Here is a 27,434-nt window from a genome sequence, read left to right as displayed (position 1 = left end):
GCTGTAGTCACTAGGAGCCGTGGCAGCAGAAGCAGCAGCAGCACTATCAGTCACAGCACAGGCAGCAGCGACAGCAGCAGCAACAAACTCTCTCCCGTCTTTTTCTTTTTGGAGTTGTTTCCTGCACAGACGACAAAAGGCGAGGAAGTGGGAGAGAAGTGATCCAGGGCTTATAGCTGTCATCAAAAACAAAACCAAAACGCAGACCTGGCTGCCCCCATGCCTATCGAATTTGTTTGCAAAATCAAATTTGCAGAGGAGGATGAGAAGCAGAAAAGCAAGCAGGATGGGGACAAGGAGAGCCTGATCGAGGAGAGCTGCACACCTCCGGCCAAGGACCTGGCCGGGTTTGCTAACTCCTGCTCCCTTCATGGGATTAACCATATCTTTGTCTCTGGTCGGCTGGGCATCCGGCAGACTCTCTGGGCTCTTGCCTTTTTGACTTCACTGGCACTCTTTCTGTACCAAGCAGCTAAGTGTGCCATCTCTTACCTGGAGCACCCTCACGTCACAGCTCTGAATGAAGAGGCGACCCCCGAGATGGTTTTCCCCGCTGTGACCATCTGCAACATAAACCGCTTTCGCTTCTCAGCGCTCACCGATGCTGACATCTACCACCTGGCTAACTTGACAGGTCTGCCCCCCAAAAACAGGGACGGGCACAAACCCACTGATTTAATGTATCCTGCTCCTGACATGCAGGACATTTTCAACAGGACAGGACATCAGTTAGAAGAGATGCTCATGAGCTGTAATTTTAGTGGACAGAACTGCTCAGCCGAGGACTTCACTGTGGTGAGTGTAAAAGTTTCCCAAAGTTTTGTGTTTTGCTCGCTCTTACAAAGTGACACCACTCAGTTGTGATTTATTGGCTTCAGAAAAAAGCTTTTATTGTTGTTAAACAAGTATTTGAAACATTAAAGGGGCCACAAGTGTGTAAGTGAACAATATCCTTGTTCACACAAAACTACCTGTAAGGATGAAAGCGGTAGGATCTCGTTAAGACGAGCGGTTTAAATTCTCTTTGTGTTTCTACTCATCTCTTGGGGCCATGTGGTTCCCACGGTACAGTTCTGCATGCAAGATTCATGTCTTTTGTTCAGTCATCGAGCTGTATCTCTTCTCACTAAGTTCTAAGCAGCAACAGTGTTTCTCTTCAGCCGTGCCTCCACTAGAATCTATTATGTCAAAGAACAAAGGCTGCTCCCAAAGAAGAAAAACAGAGAGCTGTTGTATGTGGTTGTGTACTTTTCCAAGGCAAACTGCGCTTTAGTGCTGCCTCCAACCCTACTAGCTGAGAGTGCATGGCAACAAAATTGCCATCAAAAATAGCCGAGTCTCTTCTTCCTCTCTTTTCCATCTCTCCCTGTCGCTTCCACTCTCTCTTCCTGACATTGCAGAGCAGCTGCCTGCCTCTCTCTCGCTCTCCCTCTCGCTGGGCTCTTGTACCTTTCAGGAGGGAAGGAAGGAGTAATGCTTCTTCAACGTTGTATTTCAATCTCGCTGCTGTTAAGATTAAATATTTAAAGACTGACATACATGATTTTTGCATTAGCCAGATTGACTAAAAGGAATGAAACAATTTCCATGAGAGGGAAAGTGTGTGTGTGTCTGTGTGTGTGAGAGAGAGAGAGATGGAAAGAGAGAGAGGATCAGGTGAAAGAGGGAGAGTTTGTGCCTGTGTTCTGTGCACTATTTATTAAAGGCACTGTCCTTGCAGGAGATGGATTTCCCCATCTCTCCTGCAGGAATAGGAATATGCAATTGCTTTAGTGATGATAAAGTGGGGATGTCAAGTCTTAATAGGGTATGTTGAACATTGATATGCTCACCTTTCTGAGACCTGAAGATTCTGTCTTATCACAGAGATGGCACTACATTATGTCTGATGTGCCAAATTACGCTGAAGAAATAATGACGTCTCTCTGCTTCTCATTTGATTTCTCCGACACTCTAGCACGGTATTTATTTTTTCTTTATTTTGTTGGCAAGGCAGCCTTTTACATATACACATAAAATTACCTGTGACATGAGCGTGGATTCCCCTCCAGAAAATGTTCTCAGTTGTTCTGTCGAGCAAAAGAAAATGTTGTGCTCCTCAGGGTACCCAAAAAGTTTTGCAGTATTCAGTCTGATGCAGCATCGCGACTCTAAAAGTTTGTAACGTGCTTCTGGCAGGTTTGACGGCAATATCCTCTGACACTTTGACACTCACTCCTCTCCAAGTACATTAATTAGCAGACAATTCTGACATCCAGGAAATGTCTGTTCCATGTCGATGAAACGTCCTGTAGCTCTCTTTGGACACTGGGTGACTTCATCACAGATTAGGATCCTGTTGGAAGTTCCCTAAGCTGCTGTTTCCTCTCTGTCAACTATGTGATCTGCATTTTCAGGGGCTGTCAGTTAGATTTGTTACAGACTACTTGCTGCCGCCACGCATGAAAAATCACTTACTCTGAGTCCTGGTGGGAATCTGCACTGGGAGTGCAAAGAGAGGAAGGACTGGGAGTTGTGGGATCAGACTGGTGGGCAGAACGCAAAACAGGACAATGCCAGTGAAGCTCATTTACATGCATGCGTGCCTCTGTTTTTATTTGTGCACGTGTATATTTCTAACTAGAAATTGCATGCAGCAAGAAGGCCATTATTACAGGTGATGTGCTATTAATCACATGCAAGCATGTTCAAAAAAACTAGAGTCCTGCACAAACTGGTCATTATTCTTCCTCGTATAGGGCCCTGCTTCAGGATCGAAATGTATTTTCTTTTGATTGATCATTCTGGGAGCTCCAGATGTTATATTTTGATAAAAGCTTCATGGATGCGGGACTCTTGGGAAAATTGTATGATGAAAAATAATTGTGACATTTTCTGACATTTGAGCTTTTCTGTAACCAGACCGTGTTCTGTGTAATAGACCTCCGGTTTCCAGTTTTCCTTTTATTTTTCTCTCAGAATCTTTATTATGTTCTTTTAGGTTTTTTATTTGAATTACTATAAAATCCCAAATCTAAATAGCCATGACTGAAACGGTTTCTGCAAAAACACTAAAATCTCAAAAATATATCAATATTTTTCTCTCTTTTTTTAAGTTTGTTTATTTCAGAAATCATGACTTGCCCTCTGTGCATTCACTGATGAAAGAGTCAAATAAATATGAGTCTCAAGGCCAGGAAAAAAAAAGGTCTGGCTTCTCTAATTCATGGCAGAAAAATACATAATCACGTAGCAGAGAAATTTGTTTTCCTCTTTCCAGCATCGTGGACCGGCGTGATTATTTGACGTAGGTAATAAGGCCATTCTTTATAATTAAAGATTACATTATTGACTTGGATTAATCACAGAAGATAAAGCTGATTCAACAAGCCATGAATAAATAGATTAATATTTTTCTTCCAGTCTAACTCTGAATAATTGTTCATCTATTGTGTGGTGCTGTCGCACAGATGAGCAGCGAGCCCTTTGGCTTTTTTTAAACAGAGCTCTGAATTGGTTTGCTCTGACTCTCAGCTGTGTTTGCTGCTGCATTATCAGATTTTGCTCTCAGCAAGGACAGATCCCTTCTGCATATATTCATGGAGATAACTAAACAGCTATAGGGTGGCATGCGAGGTGATCTATAAAAACCTGGGTTAACGGGGACAACACTGAAGAGCTCTCCGCCTGCAATTTGTCATTTCACTGACTGAAGCCTCCATTGTGTGTTTTATAGATAATTGAATGTGTAATGGTGTAAGCCACAGATGATTTTCACCCCCTTCCCCCGTCATATCCTTCATAGTAGAACAAAATCCGAAGCCGCATTAATGTAAATCAATATAATGTAGAAAATGGCACAAAAGAGACATAATTGGGAGTTGATCTCAATAACTGTACTGCTCCTGTGTGGGTCATGAGAGAAAGATGGGAGGCAATGAAAAATTATAGTGAGAGCGTAAATAGGGAAGCGAATTTAAGTCTCGATGGTAACAAGCTACAGAACTGGCATACACCTAGACTTAGAGTTTTATATGTAGCTGGCGTGGATTCACATAGAGCCGACTTTCAAAACAAGTTTTTACATTTTTCTGATATGCTGAAGCCATGCACAGTCTCCACAATCTCCTACTTGGGCCTGATGTGTAAAATGTGTCTCCTGAGCCCTTGCATGAGTGTGACATTCCATGTTACAACAAGAAATACATCCCCGACCTTTGGCGTTGTCTTTGAGCCCCGCAAAAACTCAGTTACAGGATTTCATTCTCACTTATATATACGTGTGTGTGCATGTGTGTGTGTGTGTATGTGTTTGCGCTCGTGTGAAAATCTGTGTATATGTGCAGATAACTGTAGGAGTGACATCCGCTTCCCTAGAGACTCCAAAGTGTAACAGCACATACACACACACACAGACACACACACACTCTTCTCCCCCAGCCTGCCGTCTTCCCTCCTGGTGGAGAGCGAGGAGTGTGGGAGCGTGAAAGTGACTGGCTATCTGGACTGGCTTCGTCTTCAACAGCCTGTCAATTAGCCATCTACAGTTCCACTGCTGTGGGAGTCCCTGCAGCTTAACATGCTGTCTGATATCGGATTCAACCCTAGAGGCCAGCGGTGAGCGTTATTACATCCTCCACCACCCATAAACAAACAACTCTTTTCTTGTCTTTTTTTATCATCTTTTACTCTTCTTGCAAAATGCAGGAGGGAAAAAAAAAACAAAAAACTGATCGCATATTTTTTCGAGGCTAAAGGGGGGACTGCTGCTTTTGCAACCCAATTCAGTGCCACTGCACTCCTTTCCCACCTTCTCCTCCTCTTCCTCCTCCAGTGTATCAGAGGAAGATGAATTACAGTGCATTTGGTCTGTTGCTCCTCCTGATATGCATCACCACTGTCTAATCAGATTAAACCCACCTGTGACCAGCCAATGGATAACACCAATATGCAAACTGTTTATATTTGGGAAGATTTACCTTTTCCATCGCTCCCTGAGCTGGTTTTAAAACCTCTAACTGTGCCTCGGTTTAGAGCGCTCGGCGTGATGAGGAGAATCTGCGGCTCAGGGATGGCGGTGGCTTTTAACTCGACGATAAAGGCTTCCGATGTTGTGGTACAGCTAAACCCCCTTTCTCTAACCCCTGGGAGTCTTTTACTCACACAGACATTTGTCTCTTTCTGACAAGTCATAACACTGAGCTGTTGGTAGTGTTAATGTGGCTGCACACAACACACGCATGCACGTAGGCACCCACACACAAACATGTGTACCAAAGGGTGTATAGTGTAGATGGAATACTTCCCCACACAAACACACACAGGTCTCATCACAGATTGAGAGAGTTGGCTTGCAAGATTGATCATGACTCCTGACTGGGTGCCCCTCCCTCTCTAGAGGATCAATACATCCTTCAGTCAGATTGCTTCCCTGCCCTTCCTACTCCAAGCCTGGTGTGACTAATTATCTTGTGCTTGTGTTTTGGGCCCAGTCTCAGCTGCATTTGTTAATGCTGCCAGAGTTAGTGAAGAATCTGATCTTTGGAACAAGATATCTGTTTGTTTTAGTAAATATCCAACCCAAATCAATCAATATACACTGTCTACCTTTCCCCTAAAGGGCGCAGAAATTATCGAGCAATATAAGATGACTCACGACTAAAGCTGAGCTGAGATGAGGAGGAAAGAGCGTTTTGATAAAGCAATATAAAATTTACAGACATATCTGAAAGCCAAAATGCATATTTTTCATACAGCTATAGGACTCCCCCCCCCCCCCCCCCCCCCCCCCCCCTCTACAAACAGGTCTTAAAACGGGTATCGCTCCTCAGGCTCCACCAGATTAAATGGAAGTCTTTTTCTTGAAAAATAAACCATGTGTTTACACGTTGTGCAGGTGATGGAGCATCTAAGCAAAAATCTTTTTCTGTCTACCCAATTTTCATATCGCAGATGTTCTCCATATTAGCAGGTGTGATATTTTCAAGTTGGGTATGTCCACATTACCAATTTAAAAAGTTTCTCTTGCAGCTCTTCTGCAATATGAACACGGTTTGCACCATCGATTTTTGAAAAAATGCCACAATTTGTGTAGTTTTTCCTCAGTACAGCACCACAGTGGTTTTAAATCAGTTACTCGAGATATGATTCAAATGCAGACTTTCGCTCTTGGGTTGATTTTGTGGTATGCTTTGGGTCTGTCAGATTAGTTTTATAGCATTTGTCTGAACATGACAAGAGAGTGTGCTGCTTCTATCAGCAGTCAAATTCAAATTCAAATTCAAATTTTATTTGTCACGTACACAGTCATACACAGTACGATATGTAGTGAAATGCTTGGACAACTGCTCGTGACCTAAAGAAAACAAAACACTAGTCAATAAACACTAGTGGCCCAATTAAACTGGAAGCCATACATACCGATGCCATAACACAGCCTCTACCATGTTTGACAGTGAGGTATGCGTTAGACCATAACACTGCCTTTCCTTCTCCATACTTTTTTAATAAATTTCTTTTTTTTTTTAAATCGGCTAGAAGTTGATTCTGATTTCACCCGCTCAAAGAATTTTTCCCCTGAAATGTCCAGGCTGTTTTTAGATGTTTTCTGACATCATCTATTCTGGCCTTTGTGTTCTTCAGCGTAACCAGAGGTTTGCACCTTGTTGTAAACCTGCTGTATTTAAATCATGTAGACCTTGACACCTACCTCCTTAAGAGTGTCCTGGACTTGACTAGATATTGTAAAACGTTTTTTTTTTTTTTTTTTTTTTTTAACCTTGGAAACAATTCTGTGATCATTCACTTTAGTTGCAGTATATGGTCCTTCAGGTTTGGTTTTTGCAGACCTGGTTAGTGCATTACTTGCTTTAAGAATTTACAGACTGCTGATCTGAGCAAGGTTTTTTATTTTTTTTTATTTCAGTTTTTGTTAGTGCTGTCAGCGTTATTCTCGTTAAAATGACGTTAACGCCATAACTGCATTAACGCGGCAAATTTCCGTTAGCGAGTTAGCATGGATTGTCCAGTGCATGCACGGTGTCAACGTGTTAGCGTGGTTAGCTCATTAATGGATTAGCCCCGTGCGTTCGGTGCGAACTCGCTAACTGGGGTTTGCCCCGTTAATGCGGGTATGGCGTTAACGTCATTTTAACGAGATTAACGCTTACGGCACTAGTGTTTTGGTTTGTTTGTTTGGGGTTTTTTTTTTTTTTTTCCAGCCTAATAATGCTTCCTTTATTTGCATCAACATCGCTTTTTGGAGATCCAGCTACCAAAAGTTCAACACTTAAACTCCTGCTCTTTGTCTACTTATTTTGTCATGGAATAATGTGAGTACAGGCCTCACCAAAAATTTCCAATTACTTTAGAGCAGGGGTGCCCAATCCCGGTCCTCGAGAGCTACCGTCCTGCAGCTTTTAGATGCATCCTTGTTCCCACACACCTGAATCAAATGAATGGCTTGTTGTCAGGCCTTTGACAAACATGATGGCATGCTGAAGAGATCAAACCATTTGATTCAGCTGTGTTGGAGTAGGGATGCATCTAAAAGCTGCAGGACGGTAGCTCTCGAGGACCGGGATTGGGCACCCCTGCTTTAGAGACTCTGAAAATGTTGACTGTGTATAAAAGTAGCTCTAATTCCTAAACAGTTGATGCAATACTTTTGTTGAAACCCTCGAATTAAACCTGGGAGTCTGCACTTGAATTGCATCTTGATTGATTGTTGTAGTGTACAGAGGTAAAATTACAAACATTGTGTCACTGTCCAAATACCCATAGACTTACCCATACAGCTTAACCACAGCAGTACTGCTGCTGCTGTTCCTCTGGGTTTTTTTTTTGTTTTTTTGTTTTTTTTTAAAGAACCCTCATTAAGCAGTGATTTTGGAAAAAGTTAATCAGTTATTTAAGTATGCATTTTCTTGAGTAAAGTTTAATGAAGTATTTTTGCACATGTGTCATAATAAGGCTTTTTAAAATACATTGCAGTAATGATGAATGGCATTCACTGTGAAGATAAGTATGATTATGAAAGTCTTTGGCCGAGACACTTTAAATCTACACTTGTCTTCCTAGCTGCCAATGTGAGCCTTTTATTTTGTCATGTTTCCTGGGCTCTGAATACATTAGTGGAAATTCCTCTGAAAAATTAACCAAGCTTGCTTTTAGGCCACCACATAATGGGTTGGTGCTTCTTCATCCCCCCAAGATTTAATTACTTTGAGAGAGATAGCACATGCAGGTAGACAAAAAAAAACAGAGACACCTTACAAAGTAATTCTGTTTTATACACTTGCATTATTTTAATCAGTAGAAAGTAACGTAGAGTTCTGAAAAAGAAAACATTGGTTTTATGAAAACTGCAATGCTACAGTGGTGGTAAAATAAACAACACAAAAGTGTCTTGGTTTTCTCTTTGTTCTTTTAAAGCCTCATCCTAAAACACTGGAAAAAAATGTCTCATAGGACTGATATTACTTGAGATCATGGGCTTGAGCTACCAAATTAAAGGTTTCAAAGAATTTATTTTTGTGGGATAATTTTAGTATGGACCAAAATTTGTATTTAACATAAGAGCATGCCTTCTGGCAGCCATTTGTGGATTGTAATTTAAACTGAAAGACTAACATAATATCTTTTAAATGCATCCCCACTCCCCCAGTAATGAGGTCTTAAAAGATTTTAGGAGGGGAAATACAAGACAGAAAACAGCTGTAGTGACTTTCTGTATAGTATACCATGGATGTCTAGCAGAATATATGAAATAATGCACACTGGTGCATTGGTTTAATGTTACCACTAAAGTGTAGATGGTATTTCAACCAGAAATGCAATTCAGTTTTTACTAAAAACTATTCAAAGTTTCCATTTCACTGTCAAATGATTGTGCATAGATATGGCAAACCTACTTTTTAATATAATTTAATAACTGTTTTACTATTTGAAGCCATCCTGACTTCAAAATGAAGTAAAACTGATGTATTTCCAAAATAAAACTTCATTGAAACAAGGGAGGAAAACTAAAAAGTAAATTAGATGAAATCTTTGAATACTAAATGAAAACTGCGGCTGTTTCTGAGGCTGTCGTTGCATTGCTACTTCTACTGTTAGGTGGTCTCGATGTGTGCAGTCCCATTCTGTCTGATATTTTAAATAGACAGAAGTGGAGAAATCGTGGCCAGCGTTACTTGGATAAAAATGTCAGTCGGCTACAATTCAGCCGATGGAAATCGCACGCAGCACAAATGTCATACCGAATATTTACCCCTGGCACAGTCTGAACATGAGGGCCTTGTCTATCCGCTTGGCTGGACACTTGGCCCTTATTCTGAATTATGTCTAATGTCACACACTTGGCTGTGCCCCTTGCTGCTTTTTAGAGTTTGCGTCCACATATGCAATGTTTTCTCAACAAGCATGCTTATTAATATCCTTTTGCTTTCTTTTTTTATTCTACACTCAGTTTCCCTCGTTACTGTTTCCTACAGTTAATGCAAACAAGGTTAGAAGTCTAGTACATAAACGCTAAGGTGTTATGACGGGTGTGATATTTTGTCAGAATCTGAGTTTGTTTTGTGCACCACCTGAGCAGCCCTTCCAGTATGATGATTTTTGGTATACCTTGTTGTTTCCTCTCAGGAGACACGAGCAATGATTAGTCAAACGGCTTCGGGGCCGGCTTTCCAGCAAAAGCACTAAATGCATTTTTTAACCTCAGTTTAATATCGGTTCCTTACATTGTATATTGCTTAATAATGTACGCCCTGCCTATAGAACAGTATGCTCTGATAGAAAATGCTGAATTATTCAAGCTAATGCTTTCCTAATGCCAATAGCTCCTGGTGGCCATCTTTGAGACCATTTGCTGTGGAGGGACCTTTGTTAAGTCTTTATGCAGTTTTATAGGCTGCAGCTTGGAGGGAAAGATTAAAAATTTTCCACCAATATCACCTTTTCAAGAGCAACTGCACTGCTGTAGACACAGCTTAGACAGCTAGAACAGAGCCACTCGATTCATAATATCCAGAGATGAGAAGAATTCATCTGTACCCTGGTTGTCCAGTCGGCTACAGAGCCGAGTGGGAATCATCTGTCTGCAAATATGTTCTATGAAGTGAACCAGTGCACATTATGTATAAACAACACATTTAAACCAAATTTATTTCTGGATGAATATGATCAACTAAAACACCATAATTGCTGTTCAGATCCTCACAACCTCATCTTTTATGAACCAATCAGTCAACTTCTGTGCTCACAACCTTCGGATATAGCACTATACAACCATATTTGCTGAATATCATAATGGAAAAGCTGTTGGTTTTGCTGACAACTCACTGTTGACAGGTCTGCACTGTAGCCGGCTGAGCTGGCGTTACCTTCACACACTGACAGGAGAAGCTTTTTCACAGTTCCTGGAAGTCCTTATTCAAAACTTTTAAGAGGAGATGAAAGAAGGATATGTTTTTAAAAATTTAACTGAGATTTTCAACACAGTTCAGCTGTCACTTACACTTGGGAACTCAAGCTGGTTCCTAGCTGCTCAACCGTAATATATGTAAGGCCATGATCGATGTTGTTTACATTGTTTATGTATGCTGTAACAGAAAAGATACGGCTTTTATCACTTTGTTTTCTTTGCCTTTATCCAGTTGTTTATAATGCATGCACCAGCATACTGACAGAATGTTAATCAAACAACACCCAAGATTTCTATGGTTTTAAGCTAACTAGAGCAGTACAGTGTTTACATTTTCATTGGGTACATTTTGTGAAGATAGTTATGTGTCCTTATTTATATATAAAACTAGAAGGTGCATTTTCTGAAGAAACTGCAGTGTGAATGCTTGAATCTGAATGTATGCACTGAAATGAATTAATTGCTGAATTTTGAGTTAAAAATATTGAATGAGATTAAAAAAAAACAACAAAAAAAAAGAATTTAACCTGAAAACAAAGGTGCTGAACTGCTAAAAGCTGAAGGTTACACAGAAGAAGGAGTTGGAAAAAAACTGAAAATGTTTTAAATGTAAATTAGAAAACCCTAAGAAATGAGAAAAGAACATTTAGAGTCAGAAAACATCTGAATGAATATTAAAAGGTCATATTCTTTGAATCACTGAATGACTCAAATGTGATCCCTCCACTTTGATCCACACAGTTTAAAAAGTTTAAATGCCTGAGCTTTGAAAGATACGGTGTTGGAAAGAGAACAATAATGGCGACAATTTGAGGGTAAAATGATGGCTGTAACACTGTGGACACAGCAGCAGTTGAAAGAGAAGTGTTTAATATGAATCTTGGTACAGTGGCAGGCAGAGGTCGTTAAGCAGGCAGGTGTGAGCCTGGTTGCTATAGTGACTGCACCCAATGGCTCCATACACACGCACACAGACATGCACCTCACTTTTGCTGCTTAAAATGAACAGAAAAGTCAGGCCGAAACAAATCGTTCCCATATGAAAAGTACAAGTCGTATTGACGAAATTCTTTCACCGTGAGCGACAGCAGCTTCTAGTCTACTGAATTCTCAGTTTTCATGCCTGTGGAGTTTATTATATGGACGTGGTGACAGTGGAAAGACACCATGCTCTTCTGATTTTCAAACGAACCTTCTGAGCCATTTTAACATTAGAGTCTATGGAAGAGTTGGAGGGAGGAGGCTGTGCATTGGTGACATTTATGAAAGAACCATAACACCTAGTACAATAGTAAACACATTGGATGAAAGAGGACAGCGATGGCTACGTTTTGAGGGTAAAATCATACCTGTAGAGCAAACGCTGCGGACACAGCAGCAGTTTTAAAAAAGATTTTAAGATTAATTTTTTTGCTCCTCTCACTCTAGCAGTTGAGCTGCCTCACTCTAGCCCCAACATTCCGTCCCATACACACCCATTATAAACTCTGAAACGGGTGAAAAAACATCATGAAACTTAAACTGGAACTGAAGAAAAAGTATAATAGATATTGAAAAGATAAATACAAGTTGAATAGTTGAATGTCTTGTCTTCGTTTTAAAGTTTGAATGGTGGCTCTATGTCAACGTATGTGGAAGTAGTAAGAGTTTAAAAATGAGTAAGTTGAATGAGAATTTGAAGGGTCTCCCCATTGAAATACATTATAAATTTTTGTTGAATAAATTTGAATAAAATTAAAAATATAAATGTTAAAAATGAGAAAAATAGAAGCATTCATGTCCTAAAGAAGAGGAATCTAATGGTGTTTGAATGGATTTTCTAAGTTGAACGGTTTTGAAGGAGTGAGATGCCAAAAAACGTACGGAATATATAATAATAATAATAACTAGAAAGTGCATTTTCTGAAGAAACTGCAGTGTGAATGCTTGAATCTGAATGTATGCACTGAAATGAATAAAATGCTGAATTTAATTTAAAAATTTTGAATTAGATAAAAAGAAGAAAATTTAATCTGAAAACAAACGTGCTAAAAGCTGATGTTCACACAGAAGTTGGAAAAAAGCTGAAAATGTTTTAATTGTAAATTAGAAAAACCTAAGAAATGAGAAAAGAACATTTAGAGTCAGAAAACATCTGAAAGAATATTAAAAGGTCATATTCTTTGAATCACTGAATGACTAAAATGTGATCCCTCCACTTGGACCCACACAGTTTAAAAAGTTGACATCTCTGAGCTTTGAAAGACAAGATGTTGGAAAAAGAACAACGATGGCGACGTTTTGAGGGTAAAATGATGGCTTTAACACTGTGGACACAGCAGCAGTTGAAAGAGAAGTGTTTAAGATGAATCTTGGCAGAGTGAGAGAGAGAGCTCGTTAAGCAGGCAGGTGTGAGCCTGGTTGCTATAGTGACCGCACCCAAGGGCTCCATACACACGGACACAGACATGCACCTCACTTTTGCTGCTTAAAATGAACAGAAAAGTCAGGCCGAAACAAATCGCTCCCAAATGAAAAGTAAAAGTCGTATTGACAAAATTCTTTCACCGTGAGCGACAGCAATGTCTAGTCTACCTAATTCTCAGTTTTCATGCCTGTGGAGCTTATTATATGGACGTGGTGACAGTGGAAAGACACCATGCTCTTCTGATTTTCAAACGAACCTTCTGAGCCATTTTAACATTAGAGTCTATGGAAGAGTTGGAGGGAGGAGGCTGTGCATTGGTGGCATTTATGAAAGAACCATAACACCTAGTACAATAGTAAACACATTGGATGAAAGAGGACAGCCATGGCTACGTTTTGAGGGTAAAATCATACCTGTAGAGCAAACGCTGTGGACACAGCAGCAGTTTTAAAAAAGATTTTAAGATTAATTTTTTTGCTCCTCTCACTCTAGCAGTTGAGCTGTCTCACTCTAGCCCCAACATTCCGTCCCATACACACCCATTATAAACTCTGAAACGGGTGAAAAAACATCATGAAACTTAAACTGGAACTGAAGAAAAAGTATAATAGATATTGAAAAGATAAATACAAGTTGAATAGTTGAATGTCTTGTCTTCGTTTTAAAGTTTGAATGGTGGCTCTATGTCAATGTATGTGGAAGTAGTAAGAGTTTAAAAATGAGTAAGTTGAATGAGGATTTGAAGGGTCTCCCCATTGAAATACATGGGAAATTTTGGGAAATTTTTGTTGAATAAAGTTGAATAAAATTAAAAATATAAATGTTAAAAATGAGAAAAATAGAAGCAGTCATGTCCAAAAGAAGAGGAATCTAATGGTGTTTGAATGGTTTTTCTAAGTTGAACGGTTTTGAAGGAGTAGGAGTACAAAAAACGTACGGAATACAGAATAAAATAGAATAAAGATTAGAAGAACAATACTGTGAATGCTTTTCAAGCATTCACACTAATAATAATAACTAGAAAGTGCATTTTCTGAAGAAACTGCAGTGTGAATGCTTGAATCTGAATGTATGCACTGAAATGAATTAATTGCTGAATTTTGAGTTAAAAATATTGAATGAGATAAAAAAAAGTCCGAATTTAACCTGAAAACAAAAGTGCTGAACTGCTAAAAGCTGAAGGTTACACAGAAGAAGAAGTTGGAAAAAAGCTGAAAATGTTTTAATTGTAAATTAGAAAAACCTAAGAAATGAGAAAAGAACATTTAGAGTCAGAAAACATCTGAATGAATATTAAAAGGTCATATTCTTTGAATCACTGAATGACTAAAATGTGATCCCTCCACTTGGACCCACACAGTTTAAAAAGTTTACATCTCTGAGCTTTGAAAGACAAGGTGTTGGAAAAAGAACAACGATGGCGACGTTTTGAGGGTAAAATGATGGCTTTAACACTGTGGACACAGCAGCAGTTGAAAGAGAAGTGTTTAAGATGAATCTTGGCAGAGTGGCAGAGAGAGCTCGTTAAGCAGGCAGGTGTGAGCCTGGTTGCTATAGTGACTGCACCCAGTGGCTCCATACACACGGACACAGACATGCGCCTCACTTTTGCTGCTTAAAATGAACAGAAAAGTCAGGCCGAAACAAATCGTTCCCAAATGAAAAGTAAAAGTCGTATTGACAAAATTCTTTCACTGTGAGCGACAGCAATGTCTAGTCTACCAAATTCTCAGTTTTCATGTCTGTGGAGTTTATTATATGGATGTGGTGACAGTGGAAAGACACCATGCTCTTCTGATTTTCAAACGAACCTTCTGAGCCATTTTAACATTAGAGTCTATGGAAGAGTTGGAGGGAGGAGGCTGTGCATTGGTGACATTTATGAAAGAACCATAACACCTAGTACAATAGTAAACACATTGGATGAAAGAGGACAGCGATGGCTACGTTTTGAGGGTAAAATCATACCTGTAGAGCAAACGCTGCAGACACAGCAGCAGTTTTAAAAAAGATTTTAAGATTAATTTTTTTGCTCCTCTCACTCTAGCAGTTGAGCTGTCTCACTCTAGCCCCAACATTCCGTCCCATACACACCCATTATAAATTTTGAAACGGGTGAAAAAACATCATGAAACTTAAACTGGAACTGAAGAAAAAGTATAATAGATATTGAAAAGATAAATACAAGTTGAATAGTTGAATGTCTTGTCTTCGTTTTAAAGTTTGAATGGTGGCTCTATGTCAATGTATGTGGAAGTAGTAAGAGTTTAAAAATGAGTAAGTTGAATGAGAATTTGAAGGGTCTCCCCATTGAAATACATGGGAAATTTTTGTTGAATAAAGTTGAATAAAATTAAAAATATAAATGTTAAAAATGAGAAAAATAGAAGCAGTCATGTCCAAAATAATAGGAATCTAACGATGTTTGAATGGTTTTTCTAAGTTGAACGGTTTTGAAGGAGTTAGATGCCAAAAAACGTACGGAATATGGAATAATAATAAAGATTTGAAGAACAATACTGTGAATGCTTTTCAAGCATTCACACTAATAAAGATTAGAAGAACAATACTGTGAATGCTTTTCAAGCATTCACACTAATTACAGTTACTGTTGCAGTGGTTGATGCCTGTTTTAAACATGGACAAAGTTTCAAATATTGAGGGCTGGTAGTCAAAAACCATTCTCTAAAAACACTTCTTTTATAGCTATTATCAGTTATATATGTGTATGAAATCAAAGCAAGGGGATGTCCTTAATATGATCAATTCAGACACCGGCTATTAACTTGTAATGACACTTAAATTACAATTAAATTGCAAGTTTCAATATAAAAACAAGGCATTGCCAATTTAATGTAAAAGAAATTGTGAATGCAAAGGGCAAAAATACAGTCATTCAAACATTTTCTCCACTTGTAGCACATGCTGCACATTAGTATGTACCTTGAGCATCCCCTTCTTTTTCCCTCAGTGCAGAAAAAGCAGCCGTCACCCAGCCAGGATTTCTTCTTAAACACAATACTTTCACGCCCCTGTTTTGGTAATATGACGACATCAAATCTTTCACCTGATGTTGGCAGCTTTATCATCTGGGTCTGTCCTCTGCTGACAAAACACTTGACCTTCAGGTGTGGTGAAATGTCATCTGATTTAGCACGGCCAGTTTGAATTGCCACCACTCGTTTTGTTATCCAAGCGTTGCTTTTTGGATTGCAAGTGTCAGAGCAAATGCATTACAGTGAAATAAGCCTGTTTAAAAAGGAGAGTCACGCCAATGGGGATTTCTAGTATCATTTCAACGTAGCATTTAAATAGCTGTTACTGTATATTTATGCATCTGCTTCTGTGTAATTTTAAAGAATGCGATGATGGATATTCAACTCACATTGTCTGGTAGCTTTGGTGATTTGTAAGTCAAGTAAATGTTGAAACATCTCGACCTCTTTTTTTTTTTCCCCCAGCACGACAGAGACACTAGATTTATGCACTACAAATCTTTGAAGTGGCGTTCAGGCGGAAACGCGTGATTTTATCCAAAATGACAGAGGGGGAAGCCATGATGCACTCAGGTCTTGAAACATTGAAGATGATATTGTGGATGGCGTGTTTTCTAAATATAAATGAAACATCGCTGCCTGTGCTCGTCCCTTTTTTCTTAATTTATGCTTCTCCTTCAGTTGGCACAGTAGTAGCTTTTTGTCCAGTATAATGTCTGTCAAGCTGCTTTTACCGATATTTTCACCTCGCCATCACCAAGTCACTCTTAGGCGTGTTTGCTTAAACAAGCATGTAACTGTCGTCATGTTATCCGATGGTGTTGTCAAGATTAATTCTCTGTTTTCTTAATGCATGCTAATGAGAAAGTTGTGTGCATTTGATTGTCAATAAAGTGAAATACGGCTCTGCTCCCTAAATGCTGGCTCCGTTCAATATCCTATTAAAGTTGAATCACAGATAACTTGGCGCGCATCAGGAAAGCAATCTGAAATTTGTGCTGACATTGATCCAGCAGGAAGGAGACCTATTGCTCCGATTAACACTGCTGCCCCAGGAGAGGAGTCCCTTGGCCATTAATAGCCCTCTGTCCTAGATTTTACTTAGACCATATAAAATGCTTTTATTTATGAGACAAATACTGCAAAGCATTATGGATGTAGAAGACGAGTACCAACCTTTTTGGCTATCCCTGGGAGCTCTGCGTTTCATTTCCAGGTAATACTTTAGCCCATATTGTTTTTCTCATCTGTTAGCATGACATCTTTGCTGATTGTACAATGTTTTAAAGATTACTCTGGAGCACACATATAAATCTTAACCATGCTGTTATTGTAGCATTGGGAGTCATGTGTATTCTGAAAAATCTGTTGTGCTACCATGTTTGTCTGGTGTCGGTATGTTGCTGTTGTTCCTACAAAGTCATATTAATGTTGCTTCAGCACCTGACCAGCTTGAAAACTCGGGTGTGTGTCCCATTTGGTGACTCGGTGAACCTCTTATTTTCTGTTTACAAAAATATTTTCATTTTTCAGACGCATGTTAGTTATGCATAGCTACAAAAAATTACTTAACTTTTTATGAAATGGTTTGTGTTTAGAGAGATCCACAGTGTTTTTGGCTTGGCCTTCTGGCACAAAGCCCTGAATGCTTTGCGTGTGTAGTCTTTTTTTCTACCAGGTTTCAAAGCTATAACAAAAGCATGGCTGATCAGTTGTAGTGATGATACTGGGGCAGCATTGATTACGTTGCAGGGAGAACACCAACACAGGGATGAGCTGACATTTGGTGTAGCCTTATCCTCACAGTCAGAGTACGAGGCTGACCTCAACATAAAGCTAATGGCTCAGAGGAAAAACAGAATAGCAACCATCGTGGGACTAGGAAAAAAAAAAACAGTGATTTCCTTATGATTGAGTTGATTGGGGGTTTTTGCATGTAGTGACCAATTCCAGGGGAGTTTTTGCAACCAACTGGTAGACAATAGGCAAAGATTTTAATTTTTGGGAACTTTTTTTGTGTGTGTTTTGAAATTGATTACATTATGCATTATCAGATTTGTTTATAAACTCTTTTTTTTTTTCCTTTTTTTTTTTGTCTCTATTTTTTATTATGCTTCAGAAATGTGGAATTGAAGGTGTGGTTAAAAAGGAGGCTGAGCATTTGCAGACCAGGATTTCTTTAATTCTCGAATAGATTTATTTTTCACGTTTAATCATCTCAGATCCAACTAATGGGTGTCTCGACAAATTTTAAATGGTTCACGAGAACATCTGTAAAATGCCACGCACCCTTTCTAAGTGTGCCAATTATTTGAATACCAGATGTCTGCGTGCGGCTGTAGTCTAATGCCAACTCAGGGGAGGCTGCGATAATTACACCCACTCATAATGTGATTGTCTGATCTTACGACGCGACGAAATACATGTAACATGCATTGTGGCAGAAAAAGACAAATAGCTTATTCATTAGGCAAACCCCAGGAGCTTGGAGACAGAAAATGACACATCTTTGTCTTTCTTCTTTCTTTAACTGTGATCTCATCTGTTTAATTACAAACACTGTGATAAGGGCAGCGTCTTGGAATAAATATGACCAGTAATGAACTATGGCATCGCTGTTTATGCATGTCCTTGACATTCACTTGGAGAGGGGGGGGGGGGGGGGGAGGGGGCTAACAGCATCCTTCTAAACAAATCTTAAAAGTCCACTGGAAGGGATAAATGTCAGTGGGCCTCACTGAGAAATCGCCGTGCTTTTTTCTTCTTGTTTGACCTTCACTTTGTCTACTCTAAAGAGAATTAGCAGGATATTAATAAATAATTGGTATGTGGTATATGAAAGTGATCCCCAGAGACAGATTGAATATGTCTTCCATAAAAGCATGCCCTTAAACTGACAATTAATTAGTGCGTTTAGGTAATGATAAATAATTAATTAGTATGACATTGAGGGACTTCTGGGACAGCGCAACAACTAGATAAATTACCAAGCTCCAAGATCGGCTAAATAAGCCTAAGACGTGAGCCCACACCACATAAATCCATTGTGTATTTGAATATCAGTGTAATCTAATTGGTGTCATCATATCTCTCTTGGCAAGTGCTTCGCCTAAGGATACTATTTGGCTGCTTCAGTGGAAGTGTGCTGTGAACAGATCAATAGATGTAGTGGGCATGATTATGTTACGATTATACACTGGAGAGAGTGAGAGAGAGAGAGAGAGAGAGAGAGAGAGGTGATTTGAAGAGAGGTGCCACACCTCTTGGCACAGTTCCTTCCGCTGAAAAAGCTCAGTGGGAAACAGAGCGGTCAGCGAGCTTGGCTGCAGCCCTGCTTTAGGACCAGCTGGCTGGAGAGCAGAATTAGAGCCTCCCCCCTTGTTTCCACCTGCCGTATGCTGCTCAAGTGTTCCAAATCAAGCCATTATTTGCTTCATTTCCTTGCTGTCTGACTCAGCTTGCAAGTAAGTCAGCTGCCCACCCCGTGGCATGACATGTGACTATTCTGAAAGATAAGTCTAAAAGAAATCTAAAGGCAAAACAGAGCACACTTATTTAACTACAAACAACAGGAAAAACAGCAGGATGAAGTGTGTTCTTTAAAGTCTGGGTAATAAATGTAATTCATGTTTGTCATGCCTCGAAAAAAGTATCGCAGCCTAATTCTAATGATTTAAAAAACTGCTATAAACTGTAGTTGGTGTTCAAAATTCTGCTTTGAGGCCACTGATCGACAGGTTGCAATCAGCCCAAATGAACAGCACTAACCTGCAAACCTGCAATAAATGTGCAATATTTGCAGATGTTTTCGAGTGTGGGACATGCAGAACCCTGAAAAATTAACTGCTGATGATGTCACTGGAAGATTTCTTGATATTTAACATTAAATGCATAAATTCTTATCAAAACACAGTTACTGAACCTAAAGAGCCACCGTGGACCTTGTTCCCTATGATACTGACTTCATGACTCCATAATGTGGTGGTTTACAGATTCATCTAGCTAGAAAAAAAACCCCCTGGTCGATCTTGGAAAGAGACACAAATTGGAGTTCATCAGGAAGTTCAGCTGACACAAAAATCTGCCAAATTAAAGCTGTGGCACATTGTTATGACCTCTTGTGGATAAGGGAGCAGCTAAAAGTAGCTTTTAACCTATATTTAACAATAAGGCGTCTTAGACTCATTAGCAGATGTGTAGTTTGGATGACAGCAGATAATGGCGGGATATCAGGATGTCGTTCAGTTTGTCCTGTTATGAAGCAGCAGTGGATTATTGATCAGTATCAGTATAAAATGGGGATGCTGGTGGAGATTTTCAACTCTCCATTAATTGTCTCATTTTTGGGAAATTCAATTCAGTACATTGAGTTGATGCAAATTCTAGCGTCATGAGAAAATGCATTTGCATTAAGAAGGCAAAGCTAGCAAGCGAAACTATATGTTACTGTATAGCACCAGTAGGTGTAGTAAGCAAGGACCAACCTCCAGAGCTGCAAAAACAAAGTCAATGCGAAAGTAGCAAAAACTGCAGTGGCAAGGTGCCAGATGAAGCTACGCAAAAAGGAAAGTCAGCTCCGCAGACTTCTATGTAAATATGTGCAACTTTATAGCTTAATGCATTTTTACAGCCTGGTAAAAAATATAGTTTTAGCCTCTGTTGATAGTTTTCCCCTTTTATAACATCTCTACTTGGGCTATTTCTTTTTAAATAAATCATCCCCCTAATTGATTTATTTAATTGACTAGTCACTGGAGCAGGCTTTGTTTTCATGTTCAATTTTGAAGCATTTTTAATTGATTTCCAGACTAATATGTGGCTTTCTGTGTGGTACAGCCCACCCAAGTTTGTGCTACAGATTTGATTCAGTTCAGTTTTATTTATGCAATGCCAAATCACAACAACAGCTGACTCAAGGCACATTATATTGTAAGGTAAAGACCCTACAATAATGCAATTAAAACAGAGAAAACTCCAACAATCATATGGCAAGTGCATTGGCAACAGTGGGAAGGAAAGACTCCCTTTTAACAGGAAGAAACTTCCAGCAGAACCAGTCTCAGGGAGGGGCAGCTGTCTGTCCAACTGGTTGTGAGTGAGGGGAGGAAGATGGAAGAAAGACAATCTGTAAAAGAGAACCAGAAATTAATAATAACTAATGATTAAATGCAGAAATTATTATTGTTATTTTTGTTATTTATTATGGTTTGATGCTACAGTTCAGCAAAGTTGAAAGCCCATCAATTCCATTCACACAAGCCTTAAAGTTCTTTTTTTAATGGGACCACAACAGAGTCTGTTTTCATTCCTACGTCTCTGAATAATTGAAATCAGCACTCCTAAAAGCTACGGTGTGGAAAAATGAACCAGACCTGATCCTCACAGAGGTTGCGATGATCCTCGGAAGAGGTCACCTTTAACTGTGGCTCTTTCTCATGGCCAAACTCTGGTCTGATCTCACCAGACATCGCCTTTGTACAGAGTAGATGCCACTGAATAAATAAAACCCTCACTCTTTGAAACGAGAGTGTAAGATTCCCGGATTAGCATCTCATTAGACAGAACTTGCACTTGCACTACGTGGACAAAGAAGTGAGAAAAAGAGACTGTTTGTGCCAGTGTCTTTGCAAAAGATCAAATTTTTATGTCGAGCTTGTTAGAGGCTTGATCTCCTGTTCTGTTATACCAGCTGCATTATTTCAAAAATGCTCTGGGAGAGTTGTTGGCTCGGGGTACGAACCATTTCACAAAAGGAAAATTCACCCTTGTCATTCTTTAAAAGTGCAAGATTATTGCTTAAACCCAATCAGCTAAGAAGACAGTGCAATCTAGTTGATACTTGCGCTGAAAAACTTAGTGACAGTTTGCTTCTGAGATAAATTGGCCCCGGCAAAAGTGTCTCCTGCTGGTGGCCAGTCTGTGTTATCTGTGCCATGAACATGCAATTTCTCCTTGATTGTACTCCCCACGGATAAGTAAACACATTCAGCAGAGCAGTAAACTACAAAGGACAAGCATTCAAAAGACAGTAGTAATAATCTGGCTGAGGAGACAAATTCAAACCCTAATTCACAGAGATTCAGAAGATTTCAGGTACTCGGATTGTCAGCCGGCAGTAAACGCGATTTTATTTTTTATTTTTGGGACGATTCATTTATTAAGATAAAACTTGCTGTCAGTTTGTTCTTCCTGCATGGCTGCAGATTACGAAGCAAAGAACTTTTATATCGTTCTGATTTCCTAGATGTCTCTGAGAGATGGACTATACCTGACAGATATGAATGAATTATGAAATGCCTTGGCAGCCCGGACTATCCCAAACAGCACCTCAGTTTTGCAGTACAAACAGCACTTTGCAGTTTTACATGGCCGGGTTAATGTTGCAGACTTGCATGGAAAAAAAGTGCAAGAAGAAGGTTAATGCTAGCATGTAAGTCCCAGGTGTGCCGTGCAGCAGATTTAACCGGAGGGGTTTTGTCCCATATGGATTGTGAAACATGTATTTTCATATCAGAGGGGAAACGATAGTTACGGCACTCTATGTTGTAGGGCGTATTTAGATTGAAATGGCAACGGCATGTTTACCTCTGGCTGTTGATAGAGCCATAATCTCTTTCAAACTGTGAGGACTGTTCCTCGTTAGTGTGCAACAGTATCATAAAAATCTTTATGTCACCACGAGCAGCACAAGAATCATACTTTGAATTTCACTGAAGTTAAACTGCCTTCTCTTGTCATCCTGTAGGCAGTCTGAAATTAACTTTTTTGCTCACTTCCAAAGGCTGTAAACTAAAAGAATTACCTGCCAAGAATACCACCTCTTATCAGGCAAAATAATAATTTTTTTTTTTTCATCAAAGTACATCACCCTGTAACTTCTTTGCCTTTTTGAAGCGCAGCTTTAATACACACTCACATAAGCACTTGTTTCCTCACTTATTTTCCCATAATAATTTAATGTGTCAGACCTGCCACGAACAGTAATCGGTGGGATACTGTTAAGCGAGAGATGACATTAATTTAATAATATGACATTTGTACTCGATGGTTCACTGAACAGTAGGCTTTCAGTTGTTTTGATTTACTAAAATATGTCACGAGTTGATTTCGCAGAGAGAAATATTAAACCTCCCCTCCTGCTGACGGGTTGGAAAGGGTTTTGTTTGAGCACACAGTGAACAGTCCATTAAAGATTTTTGAAGCTGATACAAAAGGGCAAATGTGGCGAAGAATGGTAAATGGTAAATGGTAAATGGCCTGTATTTATATAGCGCTTTACTAGTCCCTAAGGACCCCAAAGCGCTTTACATATCCAGTCATCCACCCATCCACACACACATTCACACACTGAAGAAGAAGAAAAAACCCCAGAATTACACAAAACACTGGAACAGCAGTGTGCACACTACTGTGTCTACCATGGAAAAGACATATGTGGTGTTTTAAAAATGTGTGCCATTTCATTTGCCTTGTAGTGAAAAAAAGAAGATGTTCAGGATACGTTGGCTATTACTTTGTCTCTTCTGTTTGGTTTCTTTGGGCTGGAACAAAGGTTCAAAATAAGTTGTTTTTCACCAAAGACAGTTTTAGCAAATTTCCCTGCATCATGGTTGGTGCTGTGATGCAGGGACTGTTCCTAGGAGCCCGTTCAAGGCTGTTTTCAGGGGAGAAAAAAGTACCTACAGCAGCGTAAGTGCTCCTAAACAGCCCTGAAATTTTTCCAAGCAGGACTTTGTGCTGTATTATGTTTTTTTAAAAAAAAACACAACCCAAAAAACAGTAGCATATCAGAAACAAGATGAAAAATAGCAGACTGCTGGTCTCTCAAATAACTGCCATCAAAAACACAAAATTTGCCATGCACACCGATGCCAAGGTTTTATTTCATTCATTGTATCAAAGCAGGAGCAATTCAGAAGCTGAGAGTTTAGTCCGGAAAGGGTCTTTTATTTAGAAAATTGACCACATTCTCCATGCCTCCTCCCGACTTCCTCCTCTCCTCGTCTGTTTTGTACAGTCTGACCTATCTCCTATCAAAAATAGATTAATAGACTCGCTGTGTACTTTTAGCGACACAGAGCAGAGAGCTCTTTCTAAAGCAGTTCCAGGACACGCTGTGGCACTTCTGGTGGAAAAGTATTGTCTTGAGTGGGAGCAGTCAGCCGTGTAGCAGCGGTTTTACGTCCCCCCCCCCCCCATTTTCACAATTGTTTTGGTCTCAAATTAGAAATCCTGCACTGTTTTGGGATGTCCTAACTTGGTGTCGTGGCAGAACCTATTCGAATTATTCCACCTCACCTCTGGAACGCAGTGGATCCTTCATTGCCATGGAAACAGATAGCCTGAGAGGTCCGTAAATGTTCTGGCCACCGAAGAAGGCGGCTGCACTGTCGTCCTTGAGTTGTGTCCATTCTTTGGGTCATAGCGACGTATTACAGACCACATGAGCTAGACAGGAAGATACGCAGACTGCAGGTGACTCTTTTATTTGATAGTACTGGTCACTAATCACCTCGCTTTGTTAGGACCTGCAGGAAAAGCAGAAAACACAGTTTATTCTGGTGACTGACAGCGAGCCTGCACTCTATGGCTTCATTAATCTTCTGTGGTATTCGAGGAAGAATGGCAAACATACTAGAGCTTACATCTGTGACATGAAAACCACAACTTGCATCGTGTGTCATGTCAGCTTATTTGTAACTGGGGCGTCTTGACATCAGCCAAATAGTTTTTGTGCTTTAAAGTTGAACATTAGCAGCGTCAGAATAATTTCATCTGAATTACATCTGTAACAGTCATTTCATGTACACGGAAAATGAGTTTTTTAAGCATTTTTAAATAATCAGTTGTCTTTCTAAAAAATTGTCTTTTATCTTTTTTGATCAATATAGCTGAATGTTGCCTTCCTGTTTTTCATGTCCTCTTTCACTAGCAGCAAGTAACCAGTTACCAATTTTAGTTTAATCTTTTTTGTTTTTGTTTTCATATCTGACAAATACTGCAGGATCATCATGGAAATGCTGGAGATTATCCGTGGAATAAGCATCTCTTAATAACTGCTCTATTTTTCTTCTGTTTTGTATCCTTACCTAGAACTGTCTATTATGTTACTAATTATTCATTTAAAGCCTCTTGAGATGCACTTATTTTATGAAAAAAAACATGGTTGCGTAAAGGCCTCATTGAAATTGTGCATCTGTAAGATTTCCTGTAAATGCAAGAAAGCTCTGAAGAAGAAGAATTACAGTGTAAAACTAGTAATAATTATCATCTCAGGTAGGAATCAAGAACGCTTTCAGCCTCTTACTTGTAACTATTTCACCCATTTTATCAGCTAATATTTGTGCCATCAGAGATGTAGAGATGATAATGAAGTTCTCCGCTTGTTTATGTGGTTAGTATTACTCGGGATCATGCTAGCTGGAAAATGTATTATTGTCATAACTCAAAAGGAAAGAGAAGGGCCATGATCATATGATGGGAAAGTGGTGGGAGGCACTATCATCCTCTCTCGAGGCCAGCCATGTAATTTCTTTTTTAGATTCACAGGCACAGTGAAACATTATCAAAGGGGACGGAACTGAAATCAAAAGGCTCCAGTTGCCTAGCAAAACCAGGCGGTGGAAAAGCAGAAGTTTAAACGTTGCGGTTTTGTATGGACTGAATAATAGAAAGCCACTCGGAGTCATTGTTTTGCTTTGATGTAACTAGCAGACAGTGCATGGAGGCAACGAAGAACAAAGAGTGAGAACAGAGACATTCAAATGCTGCTGTTCTTTTTACCAAGCGGTAATAGATACACCAGTTAGAGCTTTTAGGGTCATGATTAGCCATAATTGGCTAAAAAAAAAAATTGACATTTTTGAATTTGTGTTTCCAAAAAGATAAAGGAAAAAAAACAGTGCAACAGCATGGAGGTTTTAAATGAGCTGAAAGAAATGTCACTGTCTGTGCTTCTGATATCTCTTTCTTTTATGCAAGAGTTGCACATGAACACAATCTTTAAACATTTATTATTATATAGTAGAATTGTGTAAAGAGTCTGTATATATATAATATAATCTTCAAACCTCACTTTAGTGGGATCAATGTAGCAGGTGAGATTTAAACTATCTTAAAGCTGCACCATCCGCCTGTGAAACATTGATAATTGTGTCTGGGAACTGCTACTCCATTAGTCTCCCCATGCTGGAAAGTTAAGATCATTTGATCACCCACCTCAGAGACATCCCCGGCAGTGATTTACTCCCTGTATTTTATTTTATATTTTATCCGGCCGATCATCTATCTTGGCCTGGCACATGGAGCTTGGATTTGCCCTCTGTATTCTGTCTTCCAGATTACACCAGGTTCAGCAGCCTGTCTGCCGCCCACTGCTCAGCTGAAGCCTTCTGTGGGGCTTGTGGCACATGGCTTGGTGCCGATGATCCTGAGATGTTGCTTGAGGTTTAATCCCCGGCACTGTGAGAAATGAGGTTCTCTCGCCTCTCCTCCTTGCTCCTGCAACTTTGATCAAGCTCTAATGTGATTAGGCAGTGACCCTGACATGACTGGCCCAGCAACTTGTAAAAGAAGTGTGGAGAGAAGGGGAGAGGGGGCTGGGAGAGCATATGATATGACCAGTAAACCAGGAGAAGAAAGGAATTATTCTGAAGGTGTCTTTTCTCTGTTGCTGCTCTGCCTTGTGGGTAATAAAGGTTTCATGTATTCGTTTTACCCTGGCAAAAATTGCGATCTATAATGACCTGACATTTCTTTTTTAAAACTAGCCAAGAGGCTCATGATTTGAATGTTAACAGGGCTTTACTTGACGTAAGGTGCAGTCTACTGGGAGGAAGCTTCTTTTGAATTCTACACAATCCGGCCCCCTGTCAGACGAGTCGTCATGGACACTGATGTAAATCTCCCGCTTTCTGTATGACAGAGCAAAACATTTGCGTTCACTTCTTGTCACGAAGCGTAAATAACACATTTCAGCTACTCGCATAAGATTGGCCTTCGCTACACCCCTTACAGACATGTCTTGTTCCGAATCATGCACTGAGCCTGTTTACTGTGTCGTGTACTGGACTGCTCCCATATGTGCCGAACATTATTCTTGCCGTCAACTCGCTGATGATGTGTGGGGTGAAATGCAGTGCCTTAACATCAGAGGCCAAATGTGTCAAGTCTCGATATATTAACTTCACTCTAATGGACTTTATCAGCCATAGTGCAGAAAGTCATGGAGATTAGAGTGAGAGGGAGTGGATGCTTGATTATTTTTGCATTCTGTTTGGTTCCCTGCACCATGTCAGCAGCTGCATGCGGATAGTTAAAATGCCTCTTGGAAACAGTTGAATGCAGCATTACCTGCATTTCATCTGCTGATACAGAGCTGGGCCACAACCCCGATTGACTAAAACTGAGTTTGAAACCTGATACAATTTTGTGTATATTTTATTACAACTATGGGAAATATGTCAAGCAATTTATTGCAATGTGAGTTTCTAGAGTTCTTATGAGCTTAAAAGTCAATATTTGGTATGATCACCTTTATTCTTCAACACAGCCTGAACTCTCTGAGCAGCTTTCTTGTAATTTCTTTTAATGGTCTTCAGGAATAGTTCTCTGGGCTTCTTGAAGGACA

At 39.7% G+C, this 27,434-nt stretch overlaps 1 protein-coding gene across 1 annotated transcript in view; it reads left to right on the top strand.

Moving 5' to 3' along the window:
• The first annotated feature begins 219 nt into the window (after window positions 1-219).
• Window positions 220-27,434, top strand: part of asic4a (acid-sensing (proton-gated) ion channel family member 4a) — a 97,333-nt gene continuing 70,118 nt past the window's right edge. The window contains exon 1 of the mRNA XM_085374055.1: window positions 220-795. Within this exon, the coding sequence (XP_085230181.1) occupies window positions 220-795 (576 nt within the window). The remainder of the gene's footprint in view (window positions 796-27,434) is intronic.

Source organism: Diplotaxodon limnothrissa, linkage group LG16, assembly GCF_057381915.1.
Source record: "Diplotaxodon limnothrissa isolate DT_005_m linkage group LG16, D_limnothrissa_male_GT1.1, whole genome shotgun sequence".
Classification (NCBI taxonomy): Eukaryota; Metazoa; Chordata; class Actinopteri; order Cichliformes; family Cichlidae; genus Diplotaxodon; species Diplotaxodon limnothrissa.
The sequence above is the reverse complement of the archived record's forward strand: the minus strand, read 5'-3'. Positions and strand labels throughout refer to the sequence as shown.